Source organism: Solanum lycopersicum, chromosome 9, assembly GCF_036512215.1.
Source record: "Solanum lycopersicum chromosome 9, SLM_r2.1".
Taxonomy (NCBI): Eukaryota; Viridiplantae; Streptophyta; class Magnoliopsida; order Solanales; family Solanaceae; genus Solanum; species Solanum lycopersicum.
Genome location: NC_090808.1, coordinates 58120101 through 58145496, shown reverse-complemented (window position 1 = coordinate 58145496; position 25396 = coordinate 58120101). Strand labels below are relative to the sequence as shown.

The 25396-nt window shown below is 34.4% G+C and overlaps 1 protein-coding gene across 2 annotated transcripts; it reads left to right on the top strand.

Annotated features, from left to right (window-relative positions):
• Window positions 1-4062: 4062 nt before the first annotated feature.
• On the top strand, window positions 4063-24748 carry LOC101267840 (myosin-6-like). 2 transcript variants are annotated; one of them, XM_069289165.1, is made up of 39 exons: window positions 4063-4486; window positions 5533-5661; window positions 5845-5988; window positions 6075-6210; window positions 6287-6446; window positions 6599-6657; window positions 6754-6913; window positions 7910-8059; window positions 8150-8286; window positions 8406-8552; window positions 8680-8781; window positions 9323-9380; window positions 9461-9562; window positions 10255-10292; window positions 10427-10553; window positions 10657-10827; window positions 10932-11063; window positions 11143-11252; window positions 11325-11385; window positions 12518-12695; window positions 12788-12993; window positions 13448-13567; window positions 14744-14842; window positions 15481-15693; window positions 15797-15936; window positions 16039-16150; window positions 16246-16290; window positions 16382-16468; window positions 16560-16730; window positions 18170-18325; window positions 18447-18638; window positions 20375-20500; window positions 20619-20689; window positions 20775-20874; window positions 20968-21024; window positions 21688-21744; window positions 21911-21991; window positions 22125-22207; window positions 24231-24748. In XM_069289165.1, the coding sequence occupies exons 4-39, from the start codon at window positions 6134-6136 to the stop codon at window positions 24343-24345; spliced, it is 4200 nt and encodes a 1399-aa protein (XP_069145266.1). In that variant the 5' UTR covers window positions 4063-4486; window positions 5533-5661; window positions 5845-5988; window positions 6075-6133; the 3' UTR covers window positions 24346-24748. The 2 variants fall into 2 exon arrangements, with proteins under 2 accessions (XP_069145266.1, XP_004247120.1); XM_004247072.5 differs by having other exon boundaries at window positions 6065-6210.
• Window positions 24749-25396: the final 648 nt, after the last annotated feature.

The following is a 25396-nucleotide window of genomic DNA, read 5'->3' as shown; positions in this document are numbered from 1 at the left end:
GTTCCAACTCCAAAGATGTCTTTTCTCAATTCTCATTCATACCTCAAATACCCAATAAATCTCATTCATACCCAGTAAATTAGATTTTAGAATTAAGAATTAAAACTTAGTAGTGGTGATTCGTAACAAACACTTAGATTTAAAATATCATAAAAAGTTTCATCTTTAAATCGTAGAAATTTGTAATGACCTTGATAATTTGTATATGACCTTTTATTTCACTAATTATTATTATATTATAAATACATTATGGTACCAGATTATTTGGATTATTAAAAATCAAATCATATTATAGTGCAAAATTTGTAACTAATAGTCAACGAATGAAGTTTATTTACTAACAGAAGAATTGTTCGTTTGAACGGATTGCATGCTTAAATCAACCAAAAATAGTAATGATGTTATCATTTAAAACAAAAGTCTCAATTCTTTGCTTAAAAAGAAAAGCAAAGAGACACAATATTGTTATTTGGGAAGCCAAATATTAGAAACAATCAGATAAATTGAATTAGCCAAACACATTGTATTTTTGTAAAAACATTTTTTAAAAAAATAATATGTATATTTTTACTTTTAAAAATAAGTTATTTTAAGTAGCAATGTCAAACTGAATCTAAGAAAATCGCATAAAAATTAACATAACACACGCTTTTATAAACAATAATTTGTGTAGTATTATCTAGGTTATATACATTATTAGTCTTAATTAATGTAAAAAATGAGAGCTATAAAAAGTTACTGTGAGGTTCATTATATATTTAATGCTAGTTAGGTGTTCAACATGTATCAATGACCAATTGGTATAACTAAACTATCAACATTAAATTTGATTGATCTCTTTTATTAGTTTGAGAATTTAAGTTATGTAAATGATTTTCTTAAAAATATATAAGGGAGTAATAAAAGTAACATATATTAGTTTCATTTATTTTTATATATAATGTATTCATCTTTTTGATTTTATCATCTTGATGATTATTTTAAACCAATTATACTATTTTAGTAAAAAAAATTACTTTAAACATCGTCGTGTGTATTTTATATTATAAAAAATATTTTTTTATAAAAAAAAGATTAAATCATCGTGTGTACTAAGTACAACTTTTTTTTTTAAAAAAAAAAGTTCACCTAAAATTGTAAGATAAAGAATGTACTTAAACATGAACATATTATTTCGCATTCATATTACAATTTAGGAGCAAAATATAACATAGTGAATAAAATTTTACTTTTAATATCAAAAATCAAAATTATATAGAGAATTTAATTTCGAATCGAGTGGTTGGTGATTTACTTCGATTTTGGAGCGTACTTGAAACTTTGGGTAGTTGTTTGGCTATTCTGTTGCATCCAAACTTCACTGTCTTTGTTGTATGCAACTATGCAAATGTCCTTATCTGTCAAATTATTTGAAGTAATTTTGTATCTTGTTAAGTTATTTTAGAAAGTTTTGTACTCATCATATTATCAGATTTTAGAATGTAGATTATGTTTTTTTCGCATTTTTGTTCCAGTTTATGGAATTAATTTTAAGACTTCACTTCTGATATTTGTTTATTTTTAATTAAGCATTTTGAGGAGTATTTAGTTTAGTTAAGATTTGACTTATATATAGGTCGATTAGGATATGTGTTAATATAATTTTAAATTTTTTGAATTTTGAATTAAGACATATAGGGTTTACGTAGGTACCATTACACTATGAAAAATTTGGATCGTGAAAAATTAATATATGAATACCCATCTGAGTACAAAAGACGTGCTTAGAGATATAGATGTATGAATATGAATAAACTTTTTTATATTAAGACGTCGTGTTTAGATTTGATACTAAATAATTAAGAGTTTTTATTTTTTTAATATTTAAATGAATATATTTGTCTTTATTTGTAACACCTCAAAAGTTCACAAGTGTAAACTAAAAAAACTAGACTTACAAATAAGATATACAGACCGTAAAAGAAATTACAAATCGTAGATGCCACCTATAGATGAAAGTTCATAAATAGAAAATTTGGTCTGAGTTTTATGGACTAGGTTTACAACCCACTAACAATCTTACGGTTTGCGACATGACTGAAAGTCCTGAAGTATGAATTTTAATCGAATTTTTATGAAGGAATTCTACGACACGTAAAAGGGGTTACGGATTGTAGATGCCTCCCGTAGATGAAATTTTATAAGTTCAATTTCAGTCCAGTTCTTACGGACTACATCTACGAGTTATAATTGAAACTATGGAACATAAATAAATCTCGTAGATTAAAGTTTAAAAATTCGATACTTTAATTTCTACAAACATGAATTTATGTTCCGTATATGGAACCACAGACGATAGATGATCTCGTACAACATGTTGAAAATCATTTTAAACCAAAATCATTTTGATATTTTCCCACTCTTTTAATTCATATACTATATCGTTTTAACCTATTCTAAATTAATTAAATTAAGGAAAGTTTAATAAACTAAACCCTCCAATTTAGTTAGGAATAGGATAGTGATCGTACGACCCCCTTAATTTCGATTGTGCAGGTTCAAACAAATGAGGGACCGTTTGGAGGATACTTTTCAAATCCGCAATAAGAAAAAATGCAGATGAAGGAACACTTTGAAATTTACCTACACTTCATTAATCTCTGAGGTAAGACCACGTAAAATTGATGAAATCGTGATTTAAAATTGTAATATGGAATCAAATAAGATGAAGTTGAAGTTTTGTTTGAAAATGCAATTTGATTTTGAGTTATATTTTTTTAATCATAAGCATAAAAAACTTCACAAGTTGTGAAAACTATAGAATTTGCTCAAATTCTTTATACGATCAAACCAAATAAGCAAAAGATCACAACAAAAGTATGATACACTATCACATTTTTTTTTTTAAATACAATATGTATTGATAGAACTTTAGTTCAATAAAAAAATAAAATTGAACGTGAGTTGTGTACCACTTTTTAGTATAATCATCCTACATAGTATAAACAATCTCATCACATTGAGCATCGTCATGTTCATAATTTGTGAATACATCATCGGTCCTTTTATATTCTCGCAAAATCTTATGTAACATTGCACAAGTTATGACAATTATGTAAAGTTATAAAATCAACTATAAACTTTGTTTTCATATAAAGTAAATGGTTGGTAGATATAATATGTTTTTTTTACTAATATAAACTTGTGGGTCAACTTTTATATTTTTAAAAAATGTGAAATAATGATATGAAATTTTCAAATCAAGTTTTTTGGAGAGTTTAAAATTTCATCTTATATATCCATGATATGAAATCACATATCCAAACGCCTAGTAAGATGTCAATTCAAGAAATTCTATAAATTAATAGTTCATCACTACTCCATAAATTTTCAATTTTAACCGTCGCCATGTACCATTGTCACTCCCATCCATCCGCATCAACCACCATCACATTCGGCCACAACTACAACCACCACATATCACTATAGTTAATTATCATTGTCATTGATCACCATTTATAATTATCACTATTATCATAGAACCATTACCATCAACTAAAACTATAAAAATTAAATTAGCTAGCAATTTAAATTCTTACATCCAATAATATCTAAAGATAGTTCTTTTAATATATATTTTTAGATATTAAAAAAATAATTAAGATTCACCCAAGGTCCTAAATGTCTATAAAGTTTACTTCAAAAAAAAAAAGGATAAAACATTATTGACAACTTGTGATTATAATAGGTCCCAAACTTGTTGGATTCTTTTTGTTTTCACCTACTTGTTGACCACTAGTCTTAATAATCTTTACTTAATTAACCCCACCCACTTTTACCCTAATTGACAAATCACAAAATGAATGACTTAAAACGACGGCGTATACAAAAACAGCTAAATCCTCGGCTGTAATCTGTATTACCCGCCGCGCCGTTTTAAACGGTGGGGACCACAACAAAATCTTGTCCGCGTTAATGACCTGTTCGAGACTTTTTTTTGTAATATCGGGAATCTAGGAGGGGTAGACTCGGTATTTAATTTGTTTAACAGATATTAATCTCTTTAATTACAATTAGCCATTTAATTACTTATTAATATAAACTTAGACCAAACCCCTTCAAAAACTACGTGGGGCTTTGAGTTGAACTTGAGATATTGAAGAAGAAAGAAGAAAAAGACACTATTTTTTTGCTCCATCTCCGATTTTTCTGTAATTTTTCAAGAGAAATTGGATTGGTGAATTAGTATAGGATAAAGGGTTTCTTTTTTCACTTCATTTGGTTACCAGATCTTGCTTGTTTCTTAGTTTGAAAAGTTGAAAAAAATTGGAGTCGAGTTGAAGTCAGAGAGCAATTGAAGAAAAGTGAAAGTGAACTGTTGCTTTATATTTGTCATTTTTGAGGAGATTGGGTTGTGGGAAATCAGTGGTTTCTTGATCTGTTGTTAGTTTATTGTTATTGATGATTCAGGAGCTGATTTGATCTGATTGGAGTTGTTTAATTAATGGTACTATTGGATTATTTCTTACAGCATTGTTTTTGATCTGCATTTCTTGATGTAATTTGTTTGATCTGTTTGAAATTTGATTTGAAGGGTATTTATTCCTCATTGTTATCAGATTTCTGTCTAATGGAATGGACTTTTTTTTTGACCAGTGAGGATACTTTATGACATTGGGTTGATTTGGGCATGGTGTTTAGGCAATTCTATTTTTGCTAACTATGTGCTGTGAAAGAGAAAGAAAATATAGATTGCTATGAGTCTATGGATGTAGAAGGGACTATGTTGTTTACTTTTTGGTTGAATAGTTGATTTCAGGTCAAGTTTGGTCATGTTGACTAGACCCTATTCTGGCCTGGTATGATATGGAATGAAATTATAATCATGGAATCGACTATACCTTTCCTATTGTTGGCTAGATGCTGTCAAAGTTTCATCTTTGGTTAGGAAATGTTAGATGTCCATGAGTTTATTAATTCTGAATGTCAACTTCTGTAGTTTATTGACTCCTTGTTTTTAGCGGAGTGGGGGTGGGGTTGTGGTATATGCTCTATTTCCTGCCTTGAGCATTGTTATAAGCATCTTAAAGAAATTAATTTCTCCCACTGTCATGCTTTTTTAAGTAAAGCTGGTGAATTATATTAAGTTCTGCGGAGCATTGTCATGTATCTTCTGCAACTTTCTAGTGATTGCCCAGAGTGAGTAGTAAGCAGGGCGGCGGCAGGGTAATAAAATGAACACATCATGACATTTTATGTTGAGTAAGTGTTTTTTTTTTCTAATTCCATCGCCAAAACTTGCTGCATCGAAAATGCTTTTGATAACATTCAATGCAATGTGGCACAATTTCTCTGGTTTCGAAGGCATTGTTTTCTTCTCATTGCTTGTCCTCTTAACGGCTAGACATGCTCTGATCCTTAATACGTACTGGCAGCCTCAATCTGAGTCCTATTCATTTTGCTATACATTTTAGGGCACAAAAGAGTACCAACTATTGGTATTGTCTCTAATAAATATTTCTGAATGGGCAACCCGCATCGTTGTATTTGCAGGCTGCTTCCATTAGCTTACCTGTTGGTTCTCTTGTTTGGGTGGAGGATCCTGATGTAGCCTGGATAGATGGGGAAGTATTGGAGGTTAATGGTTCAGACGTGAAGGTTCTTTGCACTTCTGGTAAAACGGTAAGTGAGCACATGGGATTTTTTTGTAGGAAAGAAGTAATTAGTTTGTTCATTCAACTAACGGCAGAAACAAGCCAGGGCATTGAATTCTATCACCCTACTCTCTCAAACACATTGGTAACTACGCAGAGTTTTTGGAAATGCTGAACCTTGTTCATTTAATTATTTGCTGAATCTATACAGGTTGTTGTTAAGTCTTCTAATGTCTATGCCAAAGATGCTGAAGCTCCGCCATCTGGTGTGGATGATATGACGAAGCTGGCTTATTTGCATGAACCAGGAGTCCTACATAATTTAAAGGCTAGATATGATATCAATGAAATATATGTGAGTTTCTTTGTCATTTTATGAGATCTGTTCATTTTCCTTTTAGGTCAAGTAACCTAATAGATGATGATTTCAGACATATACAGGGAACATATTAATCGCTGTCAATCCTTTTAGAAGGCTACCACACTTATATGATACTCATATGATGGCCCAATATAAAGGTGCAGCTTTTGGGGAGCTGAGTCCACATCCTTATGCTGTTGCAGATGCAGCATACAGGTTTGTGCTTCTCTGTTTTTATGAATTAAAAACTCTTGTTCGAAATTTCATTTAAATATATTTACTATGGGTGCAGACTTATGATCAATGATGGAGTAAGTCAGTCAATATTGGTTAGTGGGGAGAGTGGGGCTGGTAAAACAGAAAGCACCAAGCAACTCATGCGCTATCTTGCTTACATGGGAGGGAGAGCTGCAGCTGAAGGTAGTAGATCAGTTGAGCAGCAAGTCCTGGAGGTATTAAGTCTTAAACTGTTCAATGGTATTGTAACTAGAGTGTTACAACTGGTTGCTGATAATCGTTTGTATAGATGTAAAACTAAAGATCATCTGTTGCTATTGTACCTTTATCTACTCTTACGGGGTGACTATGCTTTTGCACTTTGCAGTCTAATCCTGTTCTGGAGGCATTTGGTAATGCAAAAACTGTCAGAAACAATAATTCAAGGTTGGATAGAATTTTGTCCGTTTTCTAATTGTTCAGAGGGCATTTTTTTCTGGAAACAATTGCATGGTTGTAATATCTTTTGCATGGAGATTGCAGTCGTTTTGGTAAGTTTGTGGAGATCCAGTTTGACCAAAAGGGAAGGATTTCAGGAGCTGCTGTCAGAACATATTTACTCGAAAGATCTCGTGTTTGCCAGTTGTCTGATCCTGAGAGAAATTATCATTGTTTCTACATGCTTTGTGCTGCTCCACCGGAGGTAATGCACCACTATTTACTTCATTAGACGGATTTCTATGAAGAAGAAGAATTCTGAACCCACAGTATTTTATATTGTTTCCTTCCTTGAGTATTTGGTTCACTCCTCTTCTGTGTTAGAAAATTTAATTAACCATTTTTTCCATTGGTTTTGTATTCTCGCAATGTTAATCTTTTAGAGGTTGCAACTTGCAAATGCAGTTTCCTATTGGTAGACATTTTATCTTGTCCTCTCCTCTGACTGCTTATAATGTTGTCGGCTGATTTTATACTTTGTGATTAGCTTCAGAAGTTAAATGATAGTCCAGATGCAACCTGCTTAGGTTAAAGGATCTGCATGTCTTCAAGTCATCTGTGTTCTTGCTAGCTCACATGCGACTATCGGTATTCTGATGGTGGCAGTGCCTAGAGATTATTGCATTCGGACGATAGGTTTTGTCCAGTATGTGTAATCCAATTTAACATCAAATCTTCTTTAGAGTGTAAATATACCATGGATGAAGGGTTAAAAGATATGTACTCTGCACGGCTTATGATTCTTTTTGATATGTATCTAAACAACTTCTATATTCAGTATCTTTTACCCTTCTGAGCATGCTTTGCCCTCAGTAGTAGGAAAGTAGTACCATAATTTTGTTTGATAGCTATAGGGAAACCATCTTTGCATTCCTACTATTCATTTGGAAAAAAGTTGATGCGATAGTCCGATTTAGTTGTGTGCTGTGGGAGGTAACAGGTATGATGGAATAGTCGAGGTGCACCCAGTGCTATAAAAAAAGAGAGAACAACACTCTGTTGCAGTAGCATATATTGGTTCATGTATCATCCTATAACAACCTGTACACCTACCATGCTTGTCCTGCAGGAGGTGCTGCAGAATTTTTGCCTGGGATGCTCAGCTCCTTTTCCTTCTCTTTGATATCTTAATTTATATTGAGGAATAATATGTCATATGGACTTGTTTTCCAAGCTTCTTATTTTATTTTTCCACTCTCAGGACATTCAAAGGTTCAAATTAGACAATCCCAGGACATTTCACTATCTCAATCAGACGAATTGCTATGAGTTAGATGGGCTTGATGATGCCAAAGAATACTTAGCTACAAGAAGGGCAATGGATGTTGTTGGAATAAGTTCTGAGGAGCAGGTATCTTTTGGGAAATTACTCGTGACAGTAAAACATGTTCAACTTATGATTCTCCTTATACTTTCTTGGCTACTTTGTGAATGCTCCCAGGATGCAATATTTCGAGTAGTGGCTGCAATTCTCCATCTTGGAAACATAGAATTTGCGAAGGGGAAGGAAATAGACTCATCAGTGCCCAAAGATGAGAAGTCTTGGTTTCATCTGAGAACTGCTGCAGAGCTATTCATGTAAGTGGTATACAAGGAATATTGAATCAAAGCACTATTCTTTTTTACTGGTTTGAAGCATTTCTTTTAGAGAGAGAGATAAAGAGAGAGTAGCCATTTAACGTTTATATTGCTCATAGGTGTGACGTAAAGTCTCTGGAGGATTCCCTTTGCAAACGCGTTATTGTTACTCGTGATGAAACCATCACCAAATGGCTGGATCCAGAAGCTGCACTTACCAGTAGAGATGCTCTTGCAAAAATTGTGTACTCAAGATTGTTTGACTGGTGAGCTTTAGTTTTCTGTCTAGACAGGAATTAAATGACATGTTCAGCTGTCGTCTTTGTTTGTAGTTTTCTTTATTTCTACAAACAATTGACAGTTCACTCAGACCCTCCAACAATTTTTTTGCAGGCTGGTAGATAAGATCAATAGTTCAATTGGTCAAGATCCAAATTCTAAATCTTTGATTGGCGTGCTGGATATCTATGGATTTGAGAGTTTCAAGACTAATAGGTGCTTATTTGTTGCGTTTTGGTTGGATTGTATGTGAATTTTTTCTTGGAATGAACTAAAAGAATTCCTTTGACATCTTCACAAACAAGCAAATGTCATTGTACTTCACATTGTGTCAAGGGTCACATTTGTGTTATTGAAAATTGGTTTGTATTTATCTGTACACTTTCACCAATCAAATTTGATGTGGACTTAAGATCTCATTGTTAGTTACTTCCTCCATTCCAATTTATGTGACACCTTTTTTCTGGTTAGTTTGTCCCAAGAGAATGTCACCTTTCTATAATTAGAAACAACTCAACTTTAAAACTCTTCTTTTACCCTTAATGGAATGATTTATAACTACACAAATGTTTAAAATTTGTTTAGACCATAAATTTCCTAAGTCTTCCTTCCTTTCTACATCTGATATTTATGGAAGCTTAAAGAAGCACAGTTTAGAATTTTGTTACATTTTGGTAACCCTGAGTGTCAGAATTTTTTCGCATCTCAAAGCTGATTATTTTGTATAGTGTATCATTTTTGTGGGTTATATCTGCAGCTTTGAACAATTCTGCATCAATTTAACAAATGAGAAGCTTCAGCAGCACTTCAATCAGGTTCTGGCTATCCTTATCCTTTTTGTATTAACTTTTAGTCTGCTGCTCAACTTTATGACACCCTACCAATGTTTTTACAGCATGTTTTCAAAATGGAACAAGAAGAGTATACAAAAGAAGAAATTAACTGGAGCTACATTGAGTTCATTGATAATCAAGATATTCTAGATCTGGTAGAAAAGGTATGTGCTGAGATTTTGAATGCTTAAAGTCTTGCAATTGCTTACTTGCAAATGTCTTAGAATATATTTGTTGGGTGAGTCAGTAAAGGAAAAGTTGTTGCTTCCCCACTCTGATGCAATGACCCCCAGTAAACCCATTTTACTGCTTTCCGCCCTTCCCTCTTTGTAAAATCTCTACATGTCTTCTTATCAATCACTTGCCTTTTGTTAGGAATATGTTAATTCTCTTTGCAGTCGTTTGTCAGATTTATTGATGCAGCTCAGTTTTTCAACTTCATTTTACTAACATGTTATAATCATGGAAGAATCTGTAGGGTTAAGGATCTTTAGACTGCAGGTTTAGGGTTAAATAGCTTCATAGATGATTTTTCCATTGATAAACAGTAATAACAGGTAGCAAAAAGCTTATGCAGAGATATTGTCAGCAAGAATAAAAAATTCACAGAGATGTTCTAGTAGTAGACGACCACAAATCATGTTGTCTAGGTCAGATAAAATCTAATGAGCTAATTGGCTAATAGCTTCTTTTTTCTTCCTCTTCAAAGATCTTCTAAATAATAGATCATGGATAATCTCGTTTGCCCTCCATTTTCTCATTCAGTTGATTTCTGTTCTTGTTACCATTTGCACCAGCACTTAGTCACTTGCTCTTTCCTTATTTTAATGACATCTTAATTCTTTCCCTTGCTCAGAAACCAGGTGGTATTATAGCACTTCTTGATGAAGCTTGGTAAGTAGCATGCTGAGGTTCTTGCAGTAACCTCATCATCCACTGCCTTTTATAATTGGCGCACTTATTTGTGCTGCATATTATCATATTTTGGTTGCTTAGGATGCTTACAATGCTTTTGTTTTGTTTTGTAGCATGTTTCCTAGATCTACTCATGAAACTTTTGCTCAAAAGCTCTATCAAACTTTCAAAAACCATAAACGATTCTGCAAGCCCAAGTTGGCTCGTTCTGATTTCACTATATGCCATTATGCTGGTGATGTAAGTTTTTATTTCTTTTCATCTATACACCATTTGTAATATCGTGTTTAGAATTTGTAGTTAACGTCAAAACGTGGGTATTATATACCTGTTATTTTTCCAGGTCACGTATCAAACAGAATTATTTCTGGAGAAAAACAAAGATTATGTTATTGCTGAGCACCAGGCACTCCTGAATGCTTCAACGTGTTCCTTTGTATCTGGGCTGTTTCCAACATCAAATGAGGAATCCTCAAAACAATCAAAGTTTTCATCAATTGGCTCAAGGTTTAAGGCACGTAGAATGCACCTTTTTTCTGTCATGTTTGCTTTTCCTTCTTATCTTTGCTATGGTTGGGAGCATGTTGAAGCATGATTTGTGTCATTGTATTTTTGCAGCAACAACTGCAATCTTTGCTTGAAACACTGAATGCAACAGAACCCCACTACATTCGATGTGTCAAGCCTAATAATCTGCTAAAGCCAGCTATCTTTGAGAATCACAACGTTCTGCAGCAGCTGCGTTGTGGAGTAAGTAAACTTTTTGAATTTTTATTACTGGTAATGTACGTGGGAGTTGGATTTACACTCACTCTTATTCTAATTCTAGGGAGTGATGGAAGCGATTAGAATAAGCATGGCTGGATATCCTACTCGGAGACCATTCTATGAATTTCTAGATCGTTTTGGCATCCTTTCTCCTGAAGTTTTAGATGGAAGGTATGTTGTTACCTTGTATAATTCCAATTATTAATTGATTATGTTTTTATGTGTTGACTAAATTCATGACAGTACGGACGAGGTTGCTGCATGCAAAAGGCTCCTGGAGAAAGTTGGACTTCAAGGCTACCAGGTATTCTTTTGAAAATTTTCTATTGGGATATGAAACACTTTCAAACTTTTGCATGTACTTTTCTATCTTTTGTATTATTCTAAATTATCATAAAAGATCAATTTAATGACAATGTGTGTTAGCTTTCTGAACATAGCCTTTTACTTGAACACATGGAAACGTTTCTTATTCATTAAGATATGACAAGCAAGTTTTGTCCCATTTTGTATCTATTATGCTGAGTTCAGATTTTTGATATGTTTCGAAGAGAGTAGAATGCAAATGTTTGGAGGATCACAAATCTGTTGACTGCATTTACCTTTGGCTTGTCCCCCATCTCTTCTATGTCATTATCAAATTCTTTCTCTCACATGAGCATTACTAGTTGGGTAATAAGGCAAATAGTTTCATATTGGTCTTCTTTCTTGTCTCTTTTGTTGGTCGACTCCTCATGGATGTGCTTTGAACTTCTTTAGGTTTGCAAAATTCTTGTTTGACCTAATGATTGATAAGTAAATAAGCAAATAAATACAACAACAACAACATACCCAGTGAAATCCCACAAGTGAGGTCTGGGGATGGTCGAATGTACGTAGACCTTACCACCACCTCGTGGAGGTAAATAGACTCTTTATGAAAGACCCTCGGTTCAAATGCAGCAATTACAGATAGAAAGAAGAAAATATAGCGAGTCACAAGGAAACAATGCAAAGTCTTGCAGAAGGGTGCAACATCAACAACAAAATAGTGCAATAATCGAAACACAATAAACAACATTAATACAACTAGTGCATTGACAAACAATAAGCAAATAAATAGTAACAACAATATCTTTGTTTGACCTCTTTCTAGATTTGTTGATCTCAAATTGGCTCCTTGGTTTACCCATTTTTCCTCTTCTTGCCCATTAAGTGCTAAAATGCACCTTCTCATGTTTTCTTGTCCTAGTTTATACTGTTTTCTGCTCATGACGCTGCAAACTTCAGTGGCAAGTCTAATATGCTGCACTGATTGTCTTCAGAGTTACTATTCTTGTTTATAAGCATACTTTAATATGGTCTCCCTATCAAATTTTTATCCTAGCTTCATATGTGAGACTTCTCCCATGTTTAGGCTTCGAAAGCTATTCATTGGTCTTTATTTGGTCTTGCAGATTGGGAAAACAAAGGTGTTTCTGAGAGCTGGTCAAATGGCGGAACTGGATGCTCGAAGAACAGAGGTGTTAGGGAGATCTGCTAGCATCATCCAGAGAAAAGTTCGTTCTTACATGGCTCGGAGAAGTTTTACAGTGTTACGTCGGTCAACAATACAGATACAATCTCTGTGCCGTGGTAATGAATTTGCTGCATACCTTGGTTCCTATTTTAGGATGCACTTTAGGAATCATGATACTCATTTGATTGTTTCCGTTTGGTCCTTGTAGGGGAACTTGCTCGACGTGTATATGAGAGCTTGCGGAGGGAAGCAGCTTCTCTTAGAATCCAGACAAATGTGCGCATGCATATTGCTAGGAAGGCTTACAAAGAGTTGTGGTCCTCTGCTGTTTCAATTCAGACAGGAATGCGTGGGATGGCTGCGCGCAATGAGCTTCGATTCAGAAGCCAGACAAAAGCAGCAATTATTATTCAGGTATGTATTCGATGTCTGAAGGATTACTCTGTCTTTTCTTTTTCTTGTTCCTGGAAAATAGTAAGCCTAAGGATCTGGATAACTGGGTTCAATTTCATGACCTTCAGGTTTATGATTGAATCAACCCTTGGGGTTAAATGAAGGGTAATCATTTCAATAATTTGAGATAGATTCCTACTTTAGTAGATGTAGAGCCTGTTTAGAGGAACTTATTACTTATTGCTTATCAGCATAAGCCATAACTTAGAAATTCCTATTGAATTTTTTATTATTTTTATCCTCTTATCCAAACTCTTTAAAAGTGCTTAAAAGTTATTTTGGCTTAAAAACAGCTAAAATAAGCCATTCCAAACAGGCTTGTAGTCCATTTGCAATAGTTTTCTTCGTAGCAACTGAATAATGTATCTCAGAATCTACTGCTGAAATTTCATGGACCCTCGTACTATATGTTCAGAGTCATTGTCGCAAGTTCTTGGCATATTCAAAATTCAAGAAGCTCAAGAAAGCTGCAATTACCACTCAGTGTGCTTGGAGAGGTAAAATTGCTCGTAAGGAACTGAAGAAGCTTAAGATGGTAATTCTCATTCCACATCTCTTTTTATCATCTTTGTTGGACAAAACTTTTGCTCTCTGAGACTATCCTATTTTGGTGATATACGCTGCCTGAAATTTTTCAGATATATAATATTGTTGTAGGCTTGAATCCTGTAAAAACTAACTTCAAAAGGTTCTTATGCTGATATTAGATTCTTGAATTGGAAAGTTGCTTTCATAATTTTGACCAAGGAAGTGAAAGTGACTGCTTTTAAGGGAATTAGTGTTATAAGTATTTAAAAGGGCCCGAAGGGATGGGGGGTCTACAGATTGGAGTTGCAGTAACAACATTGGGAACTGAGTTCAAAATGAATAAAGGCGGCACTTGGTGAATTCTTCCTATGTGCCGAAGTCTTGGTAGACGGAGTTGTTGGTACCTATGCTGGTGGGAGGTAGCAGCCTAGCAGGTACTCAGTGGATTTGTCGAAATTTACGCAAGCTACCAGATGCCATCTACCTCCATGAACTTGCTAGGCATAGTACTAAATTAAAGACTACAAATAAGGCTAGTGCTAAGAATTGAGGCCTTAGTTTAGCAATCACTTGGAGTCTTGGACTGCAAAAGTTATATGTGAAGCTACTCAAGTTGCATTTAGGCAAATTTTGCACTACTGCTGAGTTGACTGGCTTTTCTAAGTTCCTAAAATTGTTAAGCTCAATGAAAGAATAACTACATTGTTATAATCAGTATTTTTCTATTTTATACATCTGAGCGAGTTGATTTTATTCAATGTTAACACAAATAAATAAAAGGTACTCTTCTCTTATTTCAAATTAAAAGTGTACTCTGTCTAACAACTTAAGCTTTTAGATGTGGTTGTCACACACTTCAACATAGTATTAGAGCAGGCAAAGGTCTTACGTTCAAGTTTCACCGCCACCCATTCTCAAAAACTTTTTCCACATGCTTGGCTCATGAAAAAAGTAAGGCTCGCACCTGAGGGGGCGTGTTGAAGTTATGAATAAATAAATAAAAGCCGACTCTCTTTAACAGCTTAAGTTTGTTCCATGCATTGTGCACTTCAACTGAAAAAAACAAACATGCGAAAATGCTTGCAAATATGAGTCTTGTTCTATCGCTACATTCTATTTATCCTAGTTTGGTCTCATCAACTGCTTCTTATCTGAGTTCTACTTTGACTGGTCCTTTTTTCAGGCTGCACGGGAGACTGGGGCTCTGCAAGCTGCAAAGAATAAATTAGAGAAGCAAGTTGAAGAATTAACTTGGAGATTGCAGCTGGAGAAACGCATGAGGGTCAGTTAGATAGAATTATATGCATAATTGTTCACCCACATTTTGGTAGCTGTTCTTTCATGATGCACAATATCCTTGATCAATGCTTTCTCTAAAGCAAGTTTTAGAACCATCTTGTTCAATCTTTATCTGTGCCATTGTTGATAACGGGGAAGGAAACACCAACAATTGCCTGTTACTCTAGGTTAAGGATTTTGAAGGTAATTTTTAGAACTAGAACAGATACATGGAGCACTATAATATTATTTGGTGAAGGGAACACTAGAGCACCAGAATAGAGGCACTCGGTCTAAGTAATGGACTGCTTCAGCGCCTTGAACTATTGGATCACTTTCTTGCAGTCTTTGTTTCAATATCATTTGGAAATTGTAGTCTGTCGGTGATTAGTTTGCATCTAGCATCTCACTGGTTGTGAAAGATACTTAGAAAAGAACACATGTTCTCTACAAATGGGCCAAAACTTCAATAACTTTTTGGGCTTGCTGAATAGAAGTATGAGATAATGCTAACCTTCCCTTATAAAAGAAGTATGACATAATGCTAGTGAGAATATAAGCTTGTCCCGTCTCAAGTGTTATTTCCTTACGTAATCATTTTTTTTCTTTCTTCCAGCTCATTATTCAAATTGTCTTTTGTAGGCGGATGTTGAAGAAGCAAAAACACAAGAAAATGCAAAACTACAATCTGCTTTGCAGGATATCCAAGTTCAGTTCAAGGAAACCAAGGAAATGCTTGTCAAAGAACGTGAAAATGCAATAAGGGCAGCCGAGCAGATCCCTATTGTACAGGAAGTCCCCGTTATTGACCATGAATTGATGAACAAACTTAGCATTGAAAATGAGAACTTAAAGGTAAGTTGACTGAAACGTTAAAGTCGTTTCTATTGTTGCTTGTAAATTTATTAACTGAAGCTACTCGGCGTGCAATTTTTGATAACTATTTTTTGAATATTAGACTATGGTAAGCTCTCTAGAAAAGAAGATTGGTGAAACAGAAAAAAAATATGAAGAGACAAATAAACTTAGTGAGGAGAGGTTGAAGCAAGCGATGGAGGCAGAGTCCAAGATTATTCAGTTGAAGACTTCTATGCAAAGGTTGAATGAACTTCTAGGCATATGTAGCTTAAATTGATAAATGTGTAAAACTGTTTTTGTCATACAGACACATTACTCATCACTGTGTCTTTTGGCTATTAGGCTTGAGGAGAAAATTGTTGACATGGAATCTGAGAACAAGATTCTTCGACAGCAGGGCCTGTTAACCCCTGCCAAGCGGGTTTCAGATCATTCACCTAGCCTGGCCTCCAAAGTACCTACCACGGAAAAGTCATCATTTTCATTCTTCTCTTTCCTCTTGATCAATATTATTAACAAACTTGAGGCACTGTTTTTGTTTTTTTTCAGATTGTTGAAAATGGACACCATCTTGATGATGAAAACTATACTAATGTAAGACATGATTTTGTAGTCATTAAGCTACATCACTTGCAGGATGCTGTAAACTCTTATTTACTGCTTATGAGAGGATTAATTTTTGCAGGATGCACTAAGTTCCTCAACACCTTCTAGAAATTTTGAAACCCCCGACAGCAAGATGAGGAGACCTCCTGTTGATCGACAGCAGCACGTATGTGATTCCATAGATAGTTTGGATTATCTATTTCTTAATTCCTGATAGAAAGTTTTGTCAAATGAAATCTTTGCTGACCTTGCTACAGGAGGATGTTGATGCACTCATTGACTGTGTGATGAAGGATGTGGGGTTCAGCCAAGGAAAGCCTGTTGCAGCTTTTACCATCTACAAATGCCTTCTCCATTGGAAATCTTTTGAAGCTGAGAGGACCAGTGTGTTCGATCGTTTGATTCAGATGATTGGTTCAGCTATTGAGGTAAGTACTTGTGGATGCTGATTTTTTACATTGGCTTGGGCATGTTTTATGGATTTTTAAGAACCGAAAGCTTGTATCAAGGAACCTGAAGAGGTTGGACAATAATCACCTGACTTCAGTAAAAAGTAATGACCTGCTTCTTTTCAGGCCAGGAGCTAAATGTCCATTTAAGTTAAAAAAAATAAGAGATAAACATCCGTCATCTTTAATATTGCTACAGAGATGCAATGTTGCAGTTTTCATCAAAAAAAGAAAGCAATTTTCGTAGTTGCTATTAGCATTGATTAGGAAAGGACAAAAACTCTGCTCATAGCATTCCTATTTAAATTTTAAACCATATTTGGATGGGGGGGGGGGGGGGTCAATATGATATAGATCAACATATTCACCTATATCGTTCTCTTTTGAGGATGTCAACAATGAATGTTCTCTTCCGTATTAGGAATTGATGATCTTATGTATGGTGAAACAAATCATCTTTCTTAACTGAACCTGTGGAAAGTATCAATTCCTGATTTTTGAAGCTGTCAGTGGGAGAGGGATGGTTCTAAGTGTTGGTTGAATTAGTGTGTCCAAGTAACAGTAACACAAACAGATTTGGTGGAGTTACTAGCTATATCAATATTTTCTCTTGAATAAGTTCATGAGCTCCACATATTAACGGATACCTTAGGTTTCTGATTCTTGTCTGGAAATGAGCTTTCCAATCTGAGGTTTGGAGGTGTGACCTCAGAGATAAAATCTGGACATCAGAGACCTATAGATGACAACAAAGGTTTTAAGGTTGAAAAAGAAAGCTATAAATCCTAGTGTATTGAAGCAGATGGGGACTGCGTCTCAGCGTGAGAATTGCAGAAAGTATTAGCTGCAGCTTTTGAATATTATATTTTCGCCTATATTTGTATAATTCACTTAGCTGCTTTATTTTGTCCGTCCAATCATCATCAACAACTATAGGACGTTACATTTTAACGTGAAATACTTTCTTGGTTTAGGAAGTCCTTATGTTTTATTTTGCTGGAATTGCTTGCTAGTTTACACTGAAGTAGAAGCTTCCAGATTTTAAATTTATTAGACATTCGAACCCGATCAGAATTATGAATTGATGTCTTTCCATATGAAATAAACCTGATACACCACATTTAAGGTTTAACTTAATGTTAAGGTTAAGAGGCAACTTCAATCATCAATGAAACATGGAATAGGAATATCATTGTGTAGTAAACTTCAACATAATTTCCATTTTTTACTAAAGCCTGGAATAGGAAATATCTGTCAGTTTGCGCTTTTTTCTGAATTGTTTTAATCATCATCCATGAGACACTGAATACAGGGGAAGCAGGAGTGCAACCTTCTTGTGTCAAATATTTGAAGTTTGATGCCGCATTTAGAACCATTGTGATTAACATGAAGCATAACAAAGTATCTGCTGATTGCAGAATCAAGAAAGCAACGATCACATGGCGTATTGGCTGTCGAATACCTCAACTTTGTTGTTCTTAATCCAAAAAAGTCTGAAACCAGGTGGTTCAGTTGGTGCAACTCCTACCCGCAAACCACAACCTCCGACATCTCTATTTGGGAGAATGACAATGGTATTGAAGTTTTTGATTTTTTGTTCCTTGTTTAAGCTTATTTGTAGTCCTTTCAAGAGTAGTAGCTATAGTAGTTTGACTCTCATGGCTGCTCTTTCTGATTATGCTGTGTTGTTTTCAGGGCTTTCGTTCGTCGCCTTCTGCTGTCAACCTTGCTGCAGCTGCAGCTGCATTGGTCGTGCGTCAAGTTGAAGCAAAATACCCTGCTCTGCTTTTCAAGCAGCAGCTTACAGCATATGTTGAAAAGATATATGGAATTATTAGAGATAACTTGAAGAAGGAGTTGGGATCACTCATTTCCTTATGCATCCAGGTTTGTCGAAATATTCTCTCAGCAATCCACTACTGCAGTTGTAAGAGTTTTCTGCTATTTTTTTTTGGCTTACCACTTCCCCAAGTTTAAGATGCTCTTAGAGATTGTTGCTTAATTGCTAATAAATATTCTAAATATTGTGTCTCATGGGGTATTAGGTCGGATTCTATACAGGAAATCCTCTTCATTTTTCTTTGTAGTGTTTTTTAGGAGAATGGTCAACATTCTGAAAGTTCTTTTTTCGTTTTTGTTTCCCTTGTCAAATGAATTACTTAGTAGGGGTTTTCATCCTCTTGAGAAAAGGGAACATAATATAATGCTCATCACATCACTCATATTTCATGAAGAAATGATTTCATGTGGTATACGTATGTCAAGTCTTGAAGCATTTAGTTAGTATATACCCTTTGAATTTGATCATGAGTAAACCAGGTCATGTGGTAAAATTCTCTTTTGACGCATACGTTTTCTCCCTTTTTGTCAATATTACTCCTTAGAATTTACCAAGGGAAAAAGAAGGATAGTTCGCTCTAGCCATACAAATTGTATTTTATCACAAATAGTGCTTGGGACATGCTTTCTGATTTTTTTGGTTATCCAGTATAGCTCTAATTCAATAAAGAATGTTATCCATCTCTCAAGTTATTATAAAGGATCAACATATCCCTATAAACCTGTATACTTGTGCTTTTATTACTTGATGATCTAAGACTCGAGAAATAAGCTCATCTGAAATGAGATGCATGTAGTTGTAACATTTTAGCTTATTTCGTATAATAATATTTATAACTCACCAAAGAAAACAATTATTAGCTGTAAGTTATAGTAATTAACATTTTGTAAAGATAAAGGAATTAATCAAGCCTGAGCAGACCTGCATTGATTTGGTGATAAGGTAATATTCTGGTTATGTTTGTCGGGTGTTAGAGCAGACTTGCATAACGTGTTAATGTTCCTTTAAGGCTAAACCATTGTGCCTAGCAAATAATAAACCAACAGGACGCTATCAATGAAACATTACCTTTATCAAAACAAAAAATAAAGGATGCTATCAATGAATAGGTATTGCTAGTGCCGTGCAAGATGCTGAAGGTGATATGAATGTTAACATAAACAATCAGTTACCACACCTACTTATGAGATGCTATGAACGGACTCAAATCTAACCTCCCTTAGCATTAAGTATATGAGTCACTTCAGTGCGCACAAAGACAAGCACTCATCACACCTACTTATGAGATGCTTTGAACAGACTCAAATCTCACCTCCCTTAGCATTAAGTATATGAGTCACTTCAGTGCGCACAAAGAAAAGCACTCATGAGTTCTGAGGCACACCAACCAGGGCTATCTCCCAGGAACTCCTCGCCTAGTGAAGAGGTACTAACTGTCGGTCCTATTGTGACAAAGGAAGGCACATCCCTTCTTTCTCTCACAATCACTGTAGCCGTGCAGTTGAACATTTGAGTTATGGAGAAACTGAGTATCTAAGCTTATGTACTTTAAACTTCTTTTGATTACATACTTGACTGAAGAATTGAAGTTTTGTTGCCTAGAACATAAGCTTAGATATGTATATCTATATATCTGCTTCTTCTCTTTGTGGTTGGTTCTTGAGATTGTTCAAATTTAGCACAAGATTTTCCTTTTCTCTTTCAGATTTTAGTGTAGCTTTGTGGGCTGAGTTGTTTGTCAATTGTAGCTTCTACCTAACAATAGTAATATGTTGAAATTCAGGCACCAAGGACTGCCAAAGGTAGTCTGAGAACTGGACGATCCTTTGGCAAAGACTCTTCAACAAATCATTGGCAGCGGATTATTGAATGCCTCAACTCTCTTCTCTGTACATTGAAAGAAAATTTTGTATGGATCTCGTTACATTTTTCTTTACCAAATTTTCAAGAAAAGCTGATGCTTGCAGTTTATATATATCCATGGATGTGTGGAGTAATATTTTAAAACTAAATTTTATTTCTTTTAGGTGCCTCCAATTCTTGTTCAAAAGATATTTACTCAGACATTCTCTTACATTAATGTACAACTGTTTAACAGGTGAGTGAATTTTGTTATTCTAAGTTGTGTTCTTATTATATGCCAGTTGTGAAATGTTCATTCAGCTTCATATTTCAATTTGCAGTCTTCTTCTCCGAAGAGAGTGTTGTACATTTAGTAATGGGGAATATGTTAAAGCTGGGTTGGCTGAGTTAGAGCTATGGTGCTGCCAAGCAAAAGAAGAGGTAAGTTCGGCATGTTTGTAATTGTACACATGCTACTCATGTCTCATTATTGAAAAAAATTGAACTCATTTCCTTTTTGTTCTTTAATTGCAGTATGCAGGTTCCTCTTGGGATGAACTCAAACATATTAGACAAGCTGTTGGGTTCTTGGTATGTTAATTGTGATGATCATTTCTTTCATCGTTGCTTAGAAATATAGCTGTATTAACTTGTGACACACTTTGAAGGTCTTGGTAGTGTTGAAGGGTGCTGAGTTGCTTTGAATGGTTGCCCTTCCTATATATGTTCCCTCATTTATTACTTTATTTGGATATCACTTTTTGACTTCTTTCTTTATCTGCACTAACTCTATGTGTGGTTTTGCCTTGATCTTTTGAATTATTGTCGAAATTAGTTTTTTCAAGTTTCACGTGAAATTCTTTTGATGATGCTAATAATTTACTAACGTGATGGGAAAGATCCCAGCATACAAGTAGTTCCATGAAAGTTTCCAGCAAGTAGGAATGGTTAATCCTGTAACAAAAGTTCCTTGACAATTTATACACAGTTGAATGTGTTGTGCTGGACTAAGCTATTGAAAGTTTCTCAAGCCTTTTAGCTCCTTACCAGTTCTTATTTTCTTCTGTAGCATTGCAGCTGTCACTGACTTGGTTGTTGCCAGATAATTGTTGCTCTTTCTTCCTTTTAGAATTTGTTCATGTCTGCAATTTTAGATGTAAATTGCAACTAACAATTGATAATATAACTTTTTGGGTTTGTTTTCATGTGTTGCAACAACTGATGCAATTTCCCTTTCTTGTTACTTGTCCGCAGGTTATTCATCAGAAGTATAGAATATCTTATGATGAGATCACCAATGACTTGTGTCCTGTAAGTCTCTTTTCCATATCAATTTTTGTGCTGTAAATAGTCTTCTTTTCTGTTGCCATTTAGCCATTTAGATTGAAAGAGTTCTTTGTCAAATTTTCCTCTTATTTTATTCACTTGAGTAACACTATATGTACTCTCTCTCTCTCTAAATTTCTTTCTTTTGCAGATTCTTAGTGTCCAGCAACTTTACAGAATTTGTACGCTCTATTGGGATGACAACTATAATACACGAAGTGTTTCCCCAGATGTAAGATATATGCACACTGATGGCTTCTCTCTTATTGAAGTCCCACATTACATTTTTTTTTTGATTACCTATTCCAGTACATTTTCAACCTATATTTGAATTTCTTTTGAATTTCCCTTCTCTCTTCTTACAGGTCATATCAAGCATGAGAGTGTTAATGACAGAGGACTCAAACAATGCCGAGAGCAACTCTTTTCTACTGGATGATAATTCAAGGTGAGAAATTATCCTCCGTGTTGTGAATTTTTGTCATCCTCCTAGTCAAATATTGGACAAGAAACATGATCATCTAATTTCTGCTGTTCTTTCTTTCGCTTGCCGTACCCTGTTCTTTTACCTTGCCCTCTTTTTCCAACTACACACCTTAAGTTTGTATAGGGGTCCTATGACCCCCAAGCTTGTGTAGTGGAATTATCTTCCCCATTATTTGCTGATATGGGACAGAGAGTATTAACTCAATGAGTGATAAAGAATGCCAGTAATACAGCTTATGGACAGAATACACCATATTTTCCTGTCAAACACCATATTTTTCAATCAAAAGTAATATTAGCCTAACAAGAGTTGGGAAAATGGCATTCTTCTTCTTACAGTTACCCAAACCCAGTTCAACTCCAACTTCCTCACCTTGTGGTCAGAGCCACTTCCAGAAAATGCCACTTCCTTTTCTTACAAAATATTGCGAGTCAGATCCAACTTAATGTGCAGAAATCATCAAATTCAAACAAAAACTTGATGAAATGATTTTAGGTCCTTTGATAAACAAAAATCACGTTTTTGAGAACAAGAAAAAAATGACGTGGAAAAACGGGTGGCAGTACTTGGAGTTACATTGCCCAACTTAAATCTGTTTTTTGGTCTCTTGGGATGGTCATTAGTTCAATCAAGATTTTTCCTCCTTTTTATTATCCCTGGTTGAAAACTTTTTTGGTTAGTGATATTGTTTTGAAAATTAACCTGTTTCAGTCATTCAAATTCCATGTGTAATTAGTAGCAGAGGTATATAATTATTTGCTCCCCAACAAATAGATCTCTGGAAGTCAACTATAGTGATTACTGTACGGTCATAGTCTTCTTTGTTTGTGGAAATTTAATTAACTCGCTCCACTCACTTGACTTACAAATTGTGCTTTACACAACTTTTGTACACTTCTGTCAGTAAACTATTTAGGTTTTTTCTATTTTCTTCTTTAAACTTATATTCAAATTGTCAATGACAACTTTCTGTTATTGAAATTTGCCAGATCCACTGTTATGTTAGTACTTATCCTTGAGTTGAGGCATAAATAGTCCTTACCTTCTCTTTCTGCTTATATATTAGCTTTTTTAATGTTTATCTTTCAATGAGCTTTTTCAACTTTTTTAAAAAAGAGGGGACATCTTTCAATGCTTCTAAATTCATCTAGCTCTTTTTCTTTTTGAACAAGAATATTAGTTTCTTCTGTTTTTTTCTTTCTTTTGCATATAATCCTCTATTTTCTGGTTTTATTTCTTGTATAATAATTATATTGACTGGAGATATGAAAAAATGTCAAGTGTTAGTTCTTTACCCTTCATCCATTGGTTGATTAAGAACGAAAAAGATTCATGGCTATTTTTCGTGAGCTATTGAGTTTTAAGCAGATGGAAGTGTTTTTCGATATTGTACCAGTTTAATGTACATTAGGGGTGAGGATAAGCTTAAAATTCTTCTGATATGGACTTAAACCTGTGACCGGAATTATTATGTTAAAAAACAATACTGCCAGGAATAAGAAGTCAAAGGATGAATCCTCCCCCATATATATAGAACTTCATGTTGTTTGTGCCTATAACAAAAAGTATCAAGTTACTTCTAAGTTTCTTCTGGTCTCTAAGAAAAGAATTCTCTAGTTCACGTTAAAATTCACATCTCTAAATGATGTATACTAGTTGGAAGGAATGATGTTTGTAAGTTCATACTTTGTTAGTTAGTTGTCTTGTTTTGATGAATTTTTTTTTTGATCGGCTGATATTCTAGAGGTCCAATTTATTTGAATTTCCTCAGCTGATATTAATTGCTCAAATAATATTTTAGTCTGTAAGGGATAAGTGGGAATTATTCGTAAATTTTTTCTTGAACCTTTATCCCAACAAGGATTCACATCACTTAAAACCTTAAGGCTAGATTTTATACTGATATACCTAAACATCCTCAAGTGCAATCCTTTGAACTAGGTGATAACCTTAGGTATAACCGATACATATCTTTTTAATGCAGCATCCCGTTCTCTATTGATGAAGTCTCAGAATCACTTCAAGTAAAGGATTTTGCAGATGTCAAACCTGCAACAGAACTTATCGAGCATCCAGCCTTCCCATTTTTACACGAGTGAGGCCTAGGAACCTCGAGGGTTTCTTGCATTATAGTTACAGATTTGTTGAAAATATCCTAGGTGGATATATTCAATTTGTTGTATATTCATTCTTCTTATTCCCTTTCAATTTTTTAATACCAAAAATAGATTGCTGTAAAATATTTTTTTTTTCCTTTTGTGTTTATAATTGTAATTCCAATAGCATAAGGTTCAGAGTCAGCAAGTAGTCAAATTTTGTATTTGTTTTGGTGCAAAGAGCAGCAGCAACAACATTCTTTTATCAGGAATATATAGGGCAAAGTAATAGTGATGGGGTGTAAAAGTTTTGTGTTCTGTCCACATTTCATTATGTAATGAAACAGAAATATTGAACTAAGCTATTGTCTAATGGAAATCATACCAAGGTTGATTTTAATTTGTACATTGATTTGTGATAGTGTTGTTCTCTAGTTATTATGACTCATTTATTGTTTGATTTAGACACTCCCCCTGCTAGATCTTTTTCATCGTCTTCGAAGAGTACAATAGATTGCGGGTGTTGTGTAGATTTATGAAAATAATCTATGGAGGTTTTCTACAAAATATGAAGTCACTTGTGGAGGTTTAAATAGTTTTTGAACAAGAATTTGCAACTAGATCTTTGTAGTTAGTGACTGACACATTATACACTTTTATACAACAAGTATATATGCATAATATAATAGTGTATAGGGGTATATACATACTGCCACAAAGAAAAAATAGTTATCTAAATACAACAAACTAAAGAACTGCTAATGTGCAAAGTTTGGTTTTAGATAGTGTATTTTTGAAAGGATGAATGCTGTTTAACACATCCAAGTAAGAAGGAAACAATACTACTAAAAAGAAGATACATATATAATCATTGGGTGGAATGTGAATGGGACAAGTTTGTAGTTGAATTTCCAATAATATAATTTCATGGAAAAATAGACAGTATCTGAAAATGAAGAAATTAGAAATTACAATTTGCAGAATTTGTGTTTTTGGGACCTGATGAACATGCTTTTCTTAAATACCTTCAAAGAATAACCACACACCCTCCATG